General features: G+C 40.6%; 1 protein-coding gene across 5 annotated transcripts in view; it reads right to left on the bottom strand.

Moving 5' to 3' along the window:
• LIN54 (lin-54 DREAM MuvB core complex component) overlaps nt 1–17,725 on the bottom strand; it is a 40,370-nt gene that overhangs the window by 3,604 nt on the left and 19,041 nt on the right. For 4 of the 5 annotated variants that reach the window (XM_030491335.1, XM_030491337.1, XM_030491336.1 and 1 more), the window contains exons 3-12: nt 12,868–12,988; nt 9,936–10,081; nt 8,226–8,381; nt 5,748–5,964; nt 4,925–4,998; nt 4,577–4,774; nt 2,698–2,789; nt 1,403–1,474; nt 382–484; nt 52–189 (exon numbers count right to left, since the gene is read on the bottom strand). In XM_030491335.1, coding sequence (XP_030347195.1) covers nt 52–189; nt 382–484; nt 1,403–1,474; nt 2,698–2,789; nt 4,577–4,774; nt 4,925–4,998; nt 5,748–5,964; nt 8,226–8,381; nt 9,936–10,081; nt 12,868–12,988 — 1,317 coding nt within the window. The remainder of the gene's footprint in view (nt 1–51; nt 190–381; nt 485–1,402; nt 1,475–2,697; nt 2,790–4,576; nt 4,775–4,924; nt 4,999–5,747; nt 5,965–8,225; nt 8,382–9,935; nt 10,082–12,867; nt 12,989–17,725) is intronic. The other variant, XM_030491339.1, reaches the window with a different exon arrangement.

The raw sequence follows: 17,725 nt of genomic DNA on the forward strand, positions 1-17,725 counted from the left end.
CGCAGCACTGAAGGGAAAAAGCTAGTATCTTTAAGAGATAATGCTTTGTACCTCATAACATTCGCAGTAGTTTTTGAGACATCCCGAGCGTTTACAGTTACACCCTTTGCTGTGTCTCCGATCCGACTCTCCTTCCTTTCCTTTCCCTATCTTGGGCTTGAAGGCTTCAGGGTTTCTGTCAAGGCAGGCCTGTCAATGCAGACCCAAAGGGTCAGTCACTGCATGCAGGGAGCAGAATTTAGAGGTGCAATAAAAGGACTTAAGCCTTCCACTTGTGGGAGGAGATCAGGGCATTATACACCCACTCTGCCCCGTGCCGTAGCTTCAGAAGATACAAGCTAAACGGCTTTCATCCCAGGGGCAGAGGAAGAGGCCCCTCACCTTTATTGCTTTTTGCCTGTCGTTTTCATGGTCCAGGTTGTTATAACAATTTGTACAATTGCAGTTATTGCAGAATTCACCGTTTGCAAAACAATCGCAGTACCTGAAACAGAAGATGCAGAAGGCATTTGTAAACGTGACCATTACACTGGCGCTAGTACTGATGGCAGTAGCACAAGTTCCTAGTCTGGTGATATGCACATGCACCAACAAGGTAAGGGGGTCACCCTATGCTCAACTTCATGCATACAAGTGGTATCAGCCTTATTACAAGGCCTAAATCCTGTAGTGCAGGTCCAGTTGCTGTCTAAAGATACAGGTATAACTCAAGGGTGGCTGACTTCCCATGGCTTGCCCAGGGTAATACTACAAGAACTAGATTAGGGTTGCCCTGGAGTCCACTACAACCCTTCAGATGGTAGAATTGCATTTTGGCAATTTTCAGCACCCTGAATGGTCCCAGAGACAAACTATATCAACACCTTTTACGAACTGCAATAGCCTTACAAATTCTTACAATTCTTACAAAGACACTGAATGAAATAGCAGTATAACTCATGAGGATGAGCACGATGCAGACCTATCAGTGAGGAATCCTTTGACTAGTAGTCATTTAAGAAAAGGTACACAGGCCAATTTTTCTGAAGTACTTGATGCAGCACAGTGTTACTGATGCACTTTACCAAAGTATATTAGATGCCCACTGATGATACCATGGGATGTCATTTCAATCATAGCAACAACACAACTATAGCTGCTGCGTGGAATTGGCTCCACCATGCAACAAGGCTGTGAAGTTAGAAAAATCATTAAATGTTACGGTCCATACAGCTCACAGGAATTGCAAAATTACACAGGCACTGCAACACCTTCACCAATATCAACAGCAACCTCAAATTAGCACCTAGACATGACATCTCTGATATACTTAGAAACATTACATTTTGATACTTGGCATAAATTTGTGATGTCAAAAATAAAGCTTAAAAAACCCCCAAAACTAAACCCAAACTGTACTTACAGTTTCAAACACAGAGACTTAGTACAATTGCAAGGCTTCCTGGGGCGGTTTGCTGATTCACAAGGAATTATTCTGTGGGGGAAAAAAGTGCATTTAGATGCATGCACACTGTTTTATCAGTTTCTTCCTATTTTAAAGTCAAGTAAATAGCTCATAATAAAAGCTTCAAAAAATCTTTATATTTCCCTTGCATTACTTTTTTGGCTGACTGCGTTTGAGTAACTATTATACACAGTACCTTTATATAATGCTTTTCAAACTCAAAGAGCTGGGTTATTTGCTACAAATCTGGCTGCATGTCTGAAGTAGAAATAAGGCTTAAAGCTAGAGGAAGTATTGTAACTGAAAACTGGAATCAGGGAAAACTTCCCAAGAACTCCTCCACAGGTGGGGTGACAAGGTTCAGACAAAAAGATTATGCCTTTCATTGTGTTCTGGTTGGAATTAAAAACAAATAAAAAGCTCTGGAATAATGGGAAAGCAAGCCAAAACATGGTATTCAGTTTATAGATAAATTTTGTATCAGACACAGTCTTTTAACTGCTCTTAAAACTCAGATTTTGTGTCACTAATTGCTTTTGATGAGATTCATTCCATCCCTATCCAACAATTTCTGCATGTAATATCACAGAGATTAAATCAAACCCATTCGTTTGAATAGTGGCATCTGGATTTGGGATTAGTTTGCATTAGCTGAGATTGCAGCAACAAAAAGCACCTTGTTGTTTACAATTTCCAGCAAACAATAACACAAAAGGACTGTGCAGAACAGCTAAGCCTGCTGGATTGGCAAAGGGAAAATAATACGTGTTAGCCGTTATTTTCATCCTTAAAGGAAAAATACAAGACTGAAAACCACCAAAGCCTTCTACAAAGATCCATTTTAAGCTGTTCAGCTGGGTTTCTGCATATGCTAAGCATCTAGCTCTTGTATCATCTAGCATCTTTTTCCAGCAATGTCCAGAAAGAGGTGAGGCCTGTAGCTCTCAGGTACTGATGCAAAATGAAGGATGAGCAACAGGGAGCTTTCAGGTCAACTTCCTGCTACTGAGTTCAAAAACCAAATCAAAACACAGCTTTCATCAAGAGACTGGCTCAATTGTCAGACAGATCCATGTCCTTTAGTCAAAGGTAATAACCATACCACAGTATACTTGATTTTCTTGGAAAATGCCCCAAACCAAACTCCAACACCTCAGCTCCCACCCTTCCTTATAATGGGACTGAAAGATGGTGCTCATTCAGCAGCCTATACTGCAGGATTTTTGGTTTTGTTGTTGTTGCAAAACACTCACCCATTGAATGGTAGCCGTGCTTGGGACTGGATACAAGGTGTCCCTGTAAAGCCAGTGTTGCTTGCTATAGATACGTACGATGATTGCTGTAGCTAACAAAACAAAAAGGTTAATGAAATAATAAAAGAAATTAGAATATACACAAGAGGATGTGTAGCTAGTCTTTGTTATAAAAATAATATCTGCTGTAACTACAGTTTCAGACCCGTGTAGAATTTGGACACGACAAAACTTCCTGCCTCCATACTTAGCATAAAAATATTGTTTTAGATATTTTTGTTCTCTATTACAGTGCTACGGCCACACAGATAACAGAGACTACGCACAGAAGTGTTCAGACCACAAACAGTTCCAGCTCCTAAAAACACGCTCAAAATGCTTTTCCCTGCTTTTCCCAAGCAACCCTGCCCCTAAGAGAGCAGGACTGCTCCCTGTGCAAATACTTTAGTAGCTTCCTTTATATATAAGCCACTTATTATGAAATTAAATAAGAGCAAGTAAAATTATTTACATTCCAACTTCTCTACGTTACCTGGACCCAGAGTTTGTTTTTCACATTAAAAAAAAACCCCAAAATCCTAAAACTTTGAAAGAACCTGCCAAACAATGCTGTTTTGGGCTACCTTCATTGGTATTACCCACATGCCGCTAGGACAGGTTCCGAAGACAGATTAGCACATAAGACATGGACGTACTGGGGCCAGGCCACAGGGGACAGACTGTTTCTGGAATACAAAACCTCTGAGGAGAGGTCCAGCAAATGGTATTTAGTTTAAGGTAAGATTTGTGGAAGTGGACTGGAAGACACAGTAAGAGTCTTCAGGGTCAAACTGCAGCTGTGACAAAACCAGAAAGGAACCAGAAGTGACACTGGTACCAGTAATGCCACGAGTCATTGTTTGTACAGACTGGCTGGTCAGCCTTCAGCTGCAGGTTTCATTTATTCTCCTTTTCATTCTGAATGTTGGTCAGATCTTCGCAAAGAGTAAAAACCTAAACCCTAGAGTGGGGTTGGTGTGACCAGTACCATCTGCTCCTGACCCTTGATGATGTGGTTATCATAACTAACACAATTTTATAACGCAAGCAGCCATTCTCTGTGACCAAGCGGGTCACATATTTGTTCTCTTTCTCCTCATTATCAGGCCCTGAAAGTCTTGTGAACCAAGTAGACAAACCAAATAGATTTCTTCTTCCCCTCGCTACTAGTCTCAGGATTCCTGGGCACCAGACCACATACTCCCTTCTTTACTGGCTGTGAAGGTCTCAGGCACCCAGACAACAAAGTCCCTGTCACAGATCAGAGAAGTGTAACAGCACACAAAGCACTGTCTATAAAATCAAGCAGTTACAAGTCCTAAGTGAGGAACTTGGACCAGAACTGCTGCTGGACAGTGAGACCTGTGACCCGCGCTGCAGCAGCCAGGGACGCTTCCACTGACATATGCTTTCTCTGAGTGACTCATACTCTTCTGTATGATTTTTAAGTCTAGATTCCAGATAAAGCAAGTCTAGATAAAGCAAACCATATATTAAGATCTGACCCAATCTGCTGAGGGTCTAGGTGATTAGAAATTATAAGTTAAGTTGTATTATGAATGCAGTACTACACTACTTAAATTGTACTACACTCATTCTGCTTATAGAAATCCTCTGCTATCCTGATTCTATGCTATGCTAATAAAAAAAATCCTGAAGAAAATAAAGCTTTAATTATAACTATGATTTAGTGCCATCATCATTCTGCCAAGGATCCCTAAAAGAAGCTGTCTGTTCCCTTAGTGTCAGGTGACAGTTAGGAAGCAAGAACCTTTAAGAGGAAGGCAGTATGTTCCACAACAGCAGTATGTCCTTATTTAACTCTGGGTTAACAGCATACCTGTGTGACATACTGAGCTGGAAGGACTGCATACCCAACGTTTCCTGTACCAGGTGCTGGTGCCAGTACAGTGCCCGGTGGGAGGTTGGTGAGGTTGGGCTGTATCTGTGGCAGGGGAGTGGCTGGCATAATAAGTCTTTGTTGGGGCTGACTAGTAGTAACTCTCTGGGAAGTTGGGTTGATCGGTTTGGGCACCACCTGGAGAGAAAAAAGAGATCTTAGTGAAATCATTGTTTTGTTGATTCAGAAAGCACTTCTAAAAGAACATTCCATTACAGTGCTGAAACCAGACTTTTTTTTCCACCCAGCCAAACTAAGTCAGGAATATACCTTTTACATTTGGCTCACCTGTTTCACAGTCTGTGCTGGCACTATGGGAACAGACATCCGTACTGGCGTTGCGTTCACCACCACTGGCTTCGCTAGTATCAATAAACAACATCACATTAACACATTATTCAAACCCCATGGATTTGTCCTCCAGACTTTCACATGTGCATAACACAAAGGTACTTAAACTGTAACTATGCACCAAGATTAATTGACCTAACTCACAGCACACAACGCTGCTGTCTAAAGAACTTTTGTAAACAGGTATTTGGCACAGGAGTGCGCACACGCATTTCACAGCTATAGCTTAAAAACCAGCTTGAGCGCAGAGCTCCTCTGGACACTGGATTTCCCTTGGCAAGAGGAGAATACACAAACTACAGCCTGGTTTGAAATCTTTTATTCCATCACAGCTCCAGAAAGCATGGACAGAAACCAGCAGAAAAATCTGGTTCTTCTAAAGCATTTTACATGTAAGGATCTTCAAGTTGCAGGAGTTCTGGCAACATGTTTGTGCACTGTCCTGGCTTCATACTTTTCACAGAGAGGATCTGGGACTTGCCACACGTCACCCACAAAGCTGGTAAATTAGGGAAAAGCAACGTAAAATGCTTCAAGGATTCAGGTCCAACTACAGAACACTTTGTCACAGAGGAGTATTTCCACATACAAATCAGAGGTAACAGAACATGAAATGTATAGGAGTCTTACCACAAAACCAAGTACATGTGTCAGTCTTGATAGATCTCTATTATGTACCGATTTTAATCCTTACAAAACAAACACGAAAACCCCAAGAAAAACTACTTACTTCAGACAATACATTAGCACCAGCACTTACCCTGTTGAAGAGGCTGTGTATTCGTACTGGGATTTTGACTGGCCAACTGGGTTGAACTATTGGCTGTTGTGGCAGTAACAAGTCTGACATAATGGAACTTGCTTCCAGGTACCTGAATTTGCTGAACATTGGGTGCAGTTGCCAAGGGGATAATTGTCTTAAATTGAGATGTGCCCACTCCTCCTACAGTAATGGTCTGCACTGCTGATTTCACAGCCTGTTAAGCCAACACAGACAGCACAAAGTTACTTGTACAAAGGCAGAGAGAACGTCAGCACATTTATTCCTCAGTTGTTAGTAACTCTTTGATCCATTTGTACCCTTGAGAAGCAAGTTATCCCCACTTTGTCTTTCAGAAGTAAAATGGATACAGAGACTAAATGCCTCTCAACAGCTCAGAGGAAACTCAGTTCCATCTTCAATGCTCTACACGGAACACCAGAGTAAACTAATATTTACATGAGTAGAGTGACTCAGTCCACTTCCCCAGACACGACTTCTGCCAAAAACACGTCAGGTGACTACAGATAACATTGCTCAGTTTGTATTCAAAATCAAGCCTAGAAATATATTCCTACTAATAAAAACACATGGTAAGAACTTGCAGAACTGTTAGTGTTGGACTGTGGCATGGTTTATCACTGTGTATAGATACATCCTGTTTAGACAGTTTGCAACTAATACACAGAAATCATTGCACAGCCCTTGAGAAGGAAATGGAACAGCATCCATAAACTGATAGCTGAAGACATGAGAAAGATGGTGCCAGCTGAGAAATGAAAGAAGCAAGAACAATGTAGAGTAAGAAAACAAATTTAAGAAAAAAAGCAAAGGGGAAAGAAAGGTTGTTCAGCAGACCTGTGCTACCTCATAGCTGGAATTCAGTATGTCTGGAATGTGCATCTTTCCACTCTCAAACTACAAACTGATAACAAGCGTTTATTTTATTTACACACATTCATAAGTCTACCAGTTTGATAACAGCCTCTTTATCCAGCCTTACCGACAACCTCAAACCTTGGTTTATTCCTCCTTTTTCTCCTTCCAGCCAACTTCTTTTGGGGCTCAACTTTTTATTTTTAGTATCTTTTAATCTCGATATTAAACACATCGCTGTCCTTGGCATTAAGTTTTAGCATTAAATTTGGTTGACAGTATGATGTCACTTCATATTAGAAGTTTTTCCCAGCTCCCAGCTTTCAGCAGCTACACAAATGAAACCTCAATTTGCACAGATTTTGCTGGAAATAAGCCCAGTATTTAAAAAGAAGGTGCTTTCTTGTGATTCTTTTATATACTAAAACCTCAACAACCCTGAGCAATTCAAAATAAGCACTATCTGTAAGCATAGTCACAGCTTAAGCGTTATCACGGGGAGACCAGTGCGGCCAAAGTTCCCTCTATCACACAAACTAGTGGCTGCCATCCAAGGACAACTTGGAAAATTGTAAGATTCAAATGCCAGTTCTTCCAAGGGCATGCTCTTGAGCCCAGCAAAGACAGGTGAAACCATCATGTTGCGTCAGACAGCTTTGTATCAGAACTTGGTATGCATACCCCACAGCCACCCCTTTTTTTTTCACTTCGGGTGCTTGTGTTAGAGTGACTTAACCTTCTAAAAACTATTTTAATAAGACAATTTTGCTAATTTTACTCTGAAATAAAATCAAATCATACTCGTGTCCACGTCCCCATATGAGCGTTCCAATTATCACCTGTATCGGTAAGACGAGACCAGCAAAATCTGCCCGAGTCTCTGGTCTTGTGCTGTACACGCAACTGTGCCCACTCCCTGCTATATCCACTCTGGTTATTTATACTCATATGCATCTCTTCATGTTTACCAAAACAGGAATGCAATCAAGTAAGACACAAAAAGATTCTCCTCAGATTACAAAAGAGAAAAAAAGTAAAAACTGTAGTTTGCAAGAAAGGTCAGTTTTGCCTAGTCATTCATTAATGCAAATCGATTTATAAACCCCATTTTTCTAGAAATGAGACACACGAAATTACTAATTTTGAATTCTGTAGGTCTCAGATCATGATGTCTTGCTTATGCAGACCTCTGCCACTCAACTGTTGCAAACCTCAGAAACACCTGGAAAGCAGCCTTAGTCAGTGGCATAGAAACACTGATAGAAGAGATAGAACCACCCAAAGAACTCTTCCTCATGTCATTGCGAGCTTCTCAGTTGACTTGGGAGATTCGGTATACAGAGATGAGAACTTGCATCAAGTGGGGCTTTCCAGGCTGGAAAGCTGCTTTCTACCAGCATGTCCTTGCATGGGTTTGCAATGGTTTGCACCCCTTGACTGAAGATGCTCCTCTTTTTTGCACTGCTTTTGCCAGTTCTTAAGTAGACACCATTACAAGAACACCTCGGGACTGAACACTGCCCATTTGCGGTTCAACACTCGAGTTTCCCCCAAGTGATGACACAGAGACATGCTAGAAGACAAAGGAAAGTCAGTCTGTACCTGGGCGGTTGTGTGGTTGACTATAGCCTTCCCAGGGGAGGAGGGCGCTGACTGCTGCACTGTGAGGATCTGCTGTCCTAACGCTACATTCAGTGGGACGCCCACCGTCTTCTGGGGGGAGTTGGGAGGCTGGGAGGCCACTGACACCACTGTTAGCTGCTTGGCAAAACAAAGAGGCAGTTTAAATCTCTGCACGGGATACAAGACCCTGTACATATACATTCCCCTCCTCATGAAAGTACAGATCACCACCACTACAAAGAGTTCTTTCTGTGAACAAGGGCGCTGTATTTAATCACTACTCACAGGGGTTCATGTGTGCAACAACAGCAAACATGTTAGAAACTTCAAGGAATTGCTGGTCTCCAGCATCAAAAGGCCTCTGCAGAAAGCCAGTACAGCTTCTGTTTTATTTGGTTTGGGTTTTTAAAGAAACCTGCCCACTGAAGCCTGAGCATTGTCAAGGATGTGTTTTCTGAATAACAGCTTTATCATCAGTACTGTGACTATTTCATCATAAATAGAAGTTTTGAAGGAGAGCTATGGAAAAAAAAAATAAATTAAAATCTCACCTTACACTACTGATTCAGCTAAAGCATAAGAACATCAGTATTTTCAAATCTACACTCCAGATTCCCACAGAAATCCAGTCTCTGACTGCATTTCTGCAGAGTGCAGTGTTTGAATACTCTATTCTATACAGCCACATCCCTTCCAAGTTTGGTTTTCTACTTTTTGTTCTATAGTTCCTCCTTCATGTTTTAAGAAAACTTCCAATTTTTGAAACCATTTGTTTTTAAAATATACTTAAAATTATTTATTTACAGTAAATTTGAGATGTAACCCCAAGGAGTCTTTTCACCCCACTCGTTAATCTTGATTCTAGTTTTTTTGCTTTAAACTTCTTGCTCATGTTGCTTCCCTCAGTAATAACTCTCAAACACAAGTCCTTCATTCCATTTGCATAACAATACATAGCTAAAGCATGGCCAAACTAAGAGAATTCTTTACTCTTAGGCTAGTTTTTAATGCATGATATTTAGTGTATGCATCAAGCATCTTCCCCTGCCCCGACTGTTCCTTTCACCAGAAATATTCCTCTTCTCAAGACAATTTTATGAAGCCTAAAATACCAGCATCACCATGACACTTATCTGTAAGGGAGCTTACGATAGATAAATTATCTTTCCTATCTATTTCCCACTTGTGCCAGTCTCCAGCTCTGTATTTGTCAAGGATCACCACAAATCTCTCTCACTTTAGATGTAATTAGGGAAGACTAAATTATCTATGCAGTAGCAGGCAATGGTTACTTTGTGCTGACTTATCAACATCATTGAGGTCTCCTCTTAAACAGCCTGTTGACATTTTATGAAGGCATTAAGAAAAAAGACAAAAACTCTCAGCACTTGGCTAAGAGAGAACAGCTGCTCTCGGAATGGATGCTTAGGGAATGGCAAGAAATGGTAGGAATGGGAAATGACACAGTAATGCATATTTACTTAAAACCACAGTAAGGAAGCCAACTGCAAAAAATTTAGCTTAGGCCATTACCGCAGAGCATTATGATGCACAACAGAGACTCAATTGCATTATGGCTTGCGATAGGAGAAGTGGGATCATAAACAGCTTGTAGCAAAGACACAGAGAGCTCCATTCAGACCACTGTGCAGGAGGGATAGAAGGCTGCAGCCAGAATCAGGATCTTACCTTATTAGGGGATTTGAGTGGCGAGATAGCTATTTTATTTGGTGTCTGTTGTGTTGTTGTACTCAAAGATGATCCAATGACTCCGCTTTCAGAGATAGTTATTGTCTTTGGTGGTGTTCCTGGAGCAGACTGTGAAAGAACCCTACCTATAAATAATGAAGATATCATCAGCTCAAGTTATTCCTGTTTACATTAACTTTTTTGTTAATACTTCAGTGAGCGTGTCACTTTGTAGGAAAGGACATCAGCAAAATTTAGCAACAAAGAATAGCTGGCATTATTGCAAATAAAAAGACACTCCCCTTGGTGTTAAAAAACCCCAAAACATACATTGATATTTCTGTGATACTAAGCTGAAAATTCTTTAAGGCCAGGACAGCATCTCGAGGTGCACAGCCCTCCAGTATCCCTGTGCTGTGCCCAAACACCCAGCCAGCTGACAGTTTCCTAGGAACCTCTTGGGCTAATGCCAGTGTACAGAAAAACTGAGCATCCTTTTAAACCCTCAGCCATCAGAAACGAGCTGTGTTACAGTGACCAAGAAAAAGGTGTTTGGCCTGTCTATGCTCAACTTTAAGTATTTTTTGTCTTCTCTGTGTTGGTGTTTTTTTCGCTGCCTAACAGAATATATGACACTCCTATGAAAACGTGGGTGGTGGTGTAACTCTACACACTATCTGCTTTTATAACAGCAAAAAAGGTTAAACATCAAACCCAGCAGCTCCAATCATGAAATGTCTTAGGAATATTGCAAAACGCCCAGTGTGGAAAAGAGATTTGTTTCAATTATCATTATTTTATTTTTTCATACTTCCAGCTTGACCACTGACTGAGGTTTGTTCTGCTGCACTTCAGCTCAGACTCATTTCTGTTACAGCTTCTCTGTCACCCATTCTCTTGTACTACTTTTATCAAAATAAGAAACAAACACCAGTGTAACTTTTCCATCCAAAACCAATCAGTGACATGACAATTAAGTCAACTAGAACTAACAAGAGAAAGCACCATCCTTACGGAAAGCTGCCTTCCTCTGAAGTCTATGTGCTCTAAAATAACCTTCACTTTAGTGCAACCTAAGTAGCAGCTGCTGGCAACTATTTGCTCTGTTAAGTCACATGCAACACAAAAGATGTCAGTCTGTGGGAATTTTACCATTTACTGTATTCAATACTTTTGAATTTGTTTTTTCTTGGTGACAGCTTTCCCTTTCTCACTATATCCCCTCTGCACCCTCTGGCATCAGGCTCCTAAACAGAATCTGGCTGCTTATATTGACAAGTGTTTCAAGTTTACAACTTCCACCTCAGTTTGCAGAAATTCCAGAGCAATTAAATCTATCAGATTCATAAAAGCATGCATACAAAAATCAAAACACAACACACAAATGTAACACCTTCCCCAAAACAATGCCAGCCTCTCAAAGCTGGCAAACTGCGCGGTTTAGGATGGCAAGAGGAAAGGCAGATGTTTAAAAAGATTTCTCTCTCCATTAGAAGCATCTTCAGCTCCCAGGTGATGCTTCTCTCACAGGCTCAGGAACCTGTACTCTTGATTTTGCAAGATTTAAAAGCTGGAAATTTGTTTATTTTGTAACATACCTGCTTGTCAGTATTATGTAGGTATGTTTTGCTATGGACATTTTCTTTCAGTCTGGAGGCAACAAACTTAAAAACATGCTCTCCTTAGTATTATTTTTGTTGTGGTTCCTTACTGTTTACCAGTTTTCATGCATTGCCAGATGAAAATGTAATGCAGCTTCAAATGGCTCATTTCAAGGTTTTTAATGTCTTTTTTCTTTTGTTAGTTTGTTGTTGTTTGTTTCGGTTGGTTGGTTTTTTCCAAACACACAAACAGCTGAACTCAAATATTCATATACACAGCTAAGCAATCTTCTCATTCAAAGGTCTGTACATTTAGTATGGAATTGCTTCAGAAAGGAGCAAAACTAGGGAGTGGGAATCCCTCTTTCACTTGAAACACAAGTCAGGCTTCAGGGTGCAGGCAGCCTGACAGCTTAAGGAAAAGAGTCTATTTCAGTTATGTGCCCATCAATGTTTTGAATAAGGAAACAGTTGCATTGTTTTTAAAACCAGCTCAAGTCCCAGTTCTTAGAGGCTTAAAAAAAAAAATCATTTAAATATGTGGAAAAGATTTTAGGCCTACTTGGTTCGGTCAATACGGAAGCAGTTGGAGACATCCTTCAAAGACTCTGGCTTCCTACATTTGTCCTTTTCAGATAATTTAGACATGTCTAAGATGTTACCGGCATACATGCAATGATGCATTTCACAAGGGACACGTCGGTCCCACTGCCATAATAAATGATTGCACTGTGGGATTTTTTCTTTAAAGGACACAAACAGATTTGTTTTCCAAAGAGACAAGCCATTTCTTATTTGCCCTAATTATTTTCTTAGACTCCTCTGCAATGCTTATTTTTTAGGTAGGTGAGCAACTTAACAGAAACACAGATTTTTTTTCCACTTTTTTCCACTCAAACATTTTTCCTTTTATTTGCACGTATCACATTTAAGCCCAACAAAAAGCAGATTAAAGTAATACACAAGCATGTGTCTCCTTTTCCCCCTGTGTATTTATATAATGTATCTATGAATACTTGGTTTATTGAGTAGCCTTTTCTCTAGTATTTTTTTCTCCTCCCCAAATTCTGGAAAGTAAAGGCATCCTACAGTAAAAGCAAAATGATCAAATTCCACAATCACAAAGATAATTCTAAACGAGTGTAAAGGTACCAACAACTACATTTATCTGTTTCTACCCACAAACTCTCTGCTGATTTCCCCCTGAATAGCTTGAGGTACTTTAACAGAAACTGCAGTAAAATCATTGAGACAGAAAGTTTTCCACAATCACCGTCTCTTTGAATAGCTTTTAAAAAATGGTAAAGCAAAATAAGTCAAACTAGTACAACCTGCAATGACTGGTGACACTTGAGTGGTCTGCCCTGTAACAGCTTTGCTATTGATTGGCTTTGCAAAGATCAGTTTGGTGATCACTGGGCCAGAAGTTGGGGTTCGGGTCTTCTTTGCAATCTGAAAGATAGAGGGAAAAAGAATAATCTAAAGTAACTTGAGCATTTTGGATCTAAATTACTGTATTGTCAAGTACATTAGAAAATAGAAAGGACAATACTTGCACACATAATTAGAAGAATAATTACATATCTCATTTCACCTCCATTTCTTGCTATGGAGAGAACTAGGATATCATCCACACTGCTTTAGAAAACCAGCCACCACAGCAGGATAGCCAAATCCCTTACAGCTTTTTTGTAAGGTAACCCTCGTGCGAACATCTTCAAGATGCTGAAATAATTTCTTACATGCCATTGGTCTATATAAAAATGTTAAATGCACAACTCTCAATATTTGAAACCGTAAAAGTTACTCCTTTTCAGCCAACCAGGACAAAATTTGTTAAATGATTTAAATATGGTAACTAGTGGTCTGAAACATCTCTTGATCAATACTGACATAGCAGCACACTTCTACCCTGAAAACGGGAAAACAGCCTTCTGCAACAGTTCTCAAAATATGTGGATCATCAGTCCCTGAAAGTTTTGGGTACTCACTGGTCAGGAACAAATCAGCTATATCCAGGTACAAGGGTTGTGGGGTTGTTTTTTCTGATTTCTGTGATCCACTCTCCTGAAACACAGCTGGCCCAGGAACACGTAACATGCAATTTAATGTGACAGATTAACTTGAAATTTTTATAAGCAGGGTTTTTTTTAGTCTTAAAAGTCTTAAGACTTTTTTCTCTTTTCCACACTGACAAAAATTAACCACCAGATGCATTTATCCTAATAGTTTCTATACAACAGCATCCAGCTGGTTAATAGTTCAATTAAGAGGCTGACTTCTTTCAAAGACTGTTTTAACCTGTTGACTGCAGAGGCTCCTGCCGATACAGACTATCACTAGGATCCTCCTCGAGCCCAGGTGAGCCCTGGAAGGTATTACTGAAGCCCTTACACTTACCAGCCCAGAGGCCAGGCCCATACTGCCTCTCCTCCACCACACAACCCAGCCACATCCCATGGGCACCAGCCGCCAACTCAAGCAATATCAGAGAGGCATAACATGGGCATCCATGTGGTGAGCAACCTCCCAAAGGTGCAGAACCACCTTTGTTACTCAAGTAGCTAACTGGAGAAATCTCACTGACATAAAAAGATACAGAGATGACAGCCTGAGAAAGTTGCAAGTGCTTAAATGAAGCAATTGAGCAGGCTGAATGTTATGGTTTCCTACACAAAACCCTATTTATAGAATTTCCTGACTGAAAACACGTCCTTTACAGTAGAGTAACACCAAAACATTTGAAGCATTTGGTAGCATATAACAAATTCCTCAGCTGCCCTGCAAAGAGGGCAAATGAGGCTGTTTCAGCTCTCAGCAGCACACTCACAGCACGGACAGGGAAGCCAGGGCTCCCTCGTGCCATGGCACCGGATCCCTCCAGCCTGCCATGGAAAGCCAACACCACCTCTGCACACCTGAGCTGTGCCCAACCAAGGGAAGGCAGCAATGAGCAGCTCTGACACCAGGCAGTGCCAGAAAACAGACCTCATTTAAAGAAAACCATGTGCTGCTTCACAGGTAGAGAACAAGTAAGTGGTCCTCAGAGGAAACCTCTACCTCAGACCACTGGCAGGTGAAGGCCATTTACCCTAATATGCTGCACCCAGGCCACATTAGCTGCTTTATAGGTGACATATAATAGTCGAGGCTTAAAATGAAATGAGGAAAAAAAAAAAAAAGCCACTCTTTTTGGAGATATATTAACTAAAACCTTGAAACATAAGTTGTTTGAAGAAGGAAGCTTCATTACAGCCCAGTCTGCAAATTTAACTCAAAGCCATTTTAACATCTCAAGGATTCAGTTCTGTTAGCACATAGCTGATAGGTGAGCAGGCATTCTATCAGCAATATTTTTGTAAATTTGCACATGTTTTAATTTCTGGTGGATTCCCCACATTTCATGTGCTTGATTTGTCATTTTTGTTCTGCTGAAATTCATCCTACCCTGTCATAAGGTATTATTGTAACTCAACTGCTATTGCTTTTACTCTCTGAAGCAAGGGCAAAGTCTGGCTCAGGACATGATTAAGATCCAGCAGGAACAGCTGGCTCTGAGCAGTTGTTTCCCAGTAACCATCAATAAGTGTGTTTAAATGACTTATGTGAGTACATGTAAAATACTAGCCACCTGTTGACATGAAGTACTTCAGAAGAAAAATTAATGATCCCAAAACAACAGCAGGTCACTGCAAGTAACCCTGCTTCCCTCAGACTCAACTTGCAATATCCTCCTCAGATGAATTCCCTCCTGCTTCTTGGGTGAACTGTCTACAAAGAATGGGGTCTAACAAATGAGTGAGTCTCCTCAGTGCTCAGGAAACATGGCAAAACTCAAATGTGGTTGGTTATAGGTGAGGAATAGCCCTTGGCCCCCAAGTGCAGGCAATGTAATCCCATCCTTACTTGCTGCCAAGCGAGCCTTTCTGAGGTTTTTGCCACTGGAGCTTATAACCCCAGCCACCTGTGAAAGCCTTCTAGGCATCAGTGGAAAACTTGCTACCCACTTCAGTATAGACTGGAGAAACCGGAGAAAATAAGATGACAGACTGCTCCTTTGATACTTCAGAAAGAGCAAGTTCTCTGGAGCCCTTTGCCATTGCCTGTACTAATCACAAGAAGCTTAATATTATTCCTCTGCCCATGCAATTAAGATTGTAAAAATATTTCATGGGACATCAAGCTCTCCCATAAGAAAATTATTACATTTAGAAGCACACACCAACCTTCCTCCCCTTGCAGAAGAGATTTATCTGCAAGCACCTTTATTTAAAGGAAAAATATGTCTTCCTAAGCACTCTCCACAGAACAAGATGAACTAGCAAGTTTCTACAACCAGACTTTGCTTTCCGTTGTCAAATCGTGTTCTGCTCATACAGAAAAAGGAACATGCATACCTTGCATTACTGCTGGACTGAATACCCACATAGTCAGCTACCACAAAGGAGCTAACATACTATAAATCTACTCCCTAGATGATCTCATGGGAGTTTGTCCATGTAACCACACCCTATGTCACGTATATTTGGCATAATGTGAAAAATCATGGACTCTAGAAATAGGAGAACAGTATACTTCAGAGAAAATTAAGAAATTGAGCTAGGAATAGGAGTTTGCTCTGAGGTTAGGGAGTGCATGAGGTCACTTTCCGAAGATGAGATAAAGCAAAAATGATGGCTTAGCAACCGGTTGTCTTGCCATGTTAGCAACAATACTATGGAAACATAGATGTAACTACTAAATGCAGAGGCAGTTACCACATCAAGACAAGTTGAAGTTAGACTAGCTTAGTGACAGCAATGGCGATGGGTCTGGAAACCTGGTTGAGAAGCATCTGCAAGGTCAAACTCCTGCTTAATGCACTTGTAGTAGTACCCCAGCAGGGACATCATTATTTTTAAGCCCGTACACAGGCAGGACCCACTGGCTGAAAGCAGATGCACTTGCCCAGTAGTTTTGTCCACACATCCAAGGCAGTGGTTTCAACTATATCAGGACAAGCTGCCAAGGGACAGTAATAAACCTCTGGATACAGATGAAGCCCATGGTCCTGTCACATTTTACACCTCCCAGCCTCATATCTCTAAAATTGTAGTCAGAGAAGCCAGATTCCAAGGAACATGCTCAATTCTATCAATTATAACTTTTCTCAAGTGCTGAGATTTCAAATGTCACAATTAAATTAGAGCAAGGCTAATTGAGTGTTTCTAATGACCAGCAAAACCCCTGCAACAGTGCTGATGTAAGGAGAACTGGAGAGCTCTTTGTCAACTAATCTTCTACCAATTCACTTTTCAACACCAAGTCCAACTGCTGTGCTGCTTTCCATCCAAAATACCTGATTCACATAGCCACAACAGATAAGATACACAAGACCATTGGGAGGCAGGGAGGCATTCACAGCTTCCTTTTTCTACTCACTGAAAGGTTAAGAGGCATGTTCAGGAGGACGGGGTGAATGCCCAACTTCATTTTCTAAGCCAGGGACTCAAGGCATGTCATTCATTATAGAGCAGACCATGAATCTCTCATCTAGCTTCATATATCCCTCTGACACTTTACTTTTCGCTATAATTTGTTACAGGGAAAAGCACTGTCTGGGAAGTGCTAATGTAATAATCTTCCTGTAGTATCATGTACTTACAACCAACTGAACATTGCCTTGATTTTCATTTCTACTTTCTCCCCTCCTTATAGGAGGAAAGGAATGATGGGTGTTAACAATTCAATCTGTTTTGCAAATGCAAGCAAAGGTTTAATAAAAAGAGACCACAACAAAACTAATTTACTCAAACTGTAATTAACTAGATGCAAGTCCATTTGTAACAGCTTCTATTAAGGAACCTATAGAATTCCTAATGACAAACAGTAGAGGTCAATCATCAAGTTACTGTATTTCAGTCACTGATGACACAGGTAATCTCACACAAGCAAAAGCATATCACAGCTAAGTCATTCTCCTTGGTTTCCTGTATTTCTCACTTGGCAGTGAGTAGATGAAGCCAAGAAACAGGAACTGATCCACTCTTAAACATTCATATTCTGAGTCAGAGCAGAGGCTCTTTTGAAAGCTAGAATGACAACCACATCACTGATGATCAAGGTACAAAAATGAAAAGTCACTTAAGAAAATTGATATATTTCAAACAGCCATTATTAAACATGTTTTCCACAGACATGATGTAGTGA

This window comes from Strigops habroptila, chromosome 7 (assembly GCF_004027225.2).
Source record: "Strigops habroptila isolate Jane chromosome 7, bStrHab1.2.pri, whole genome shotgun sequence".
Taxonomy (NCBI): Eukaryota; Metazoa; Chordata; class Aves; order Psittaciformes; family Psittacidae; genus Strigops; species Strigops habroptila.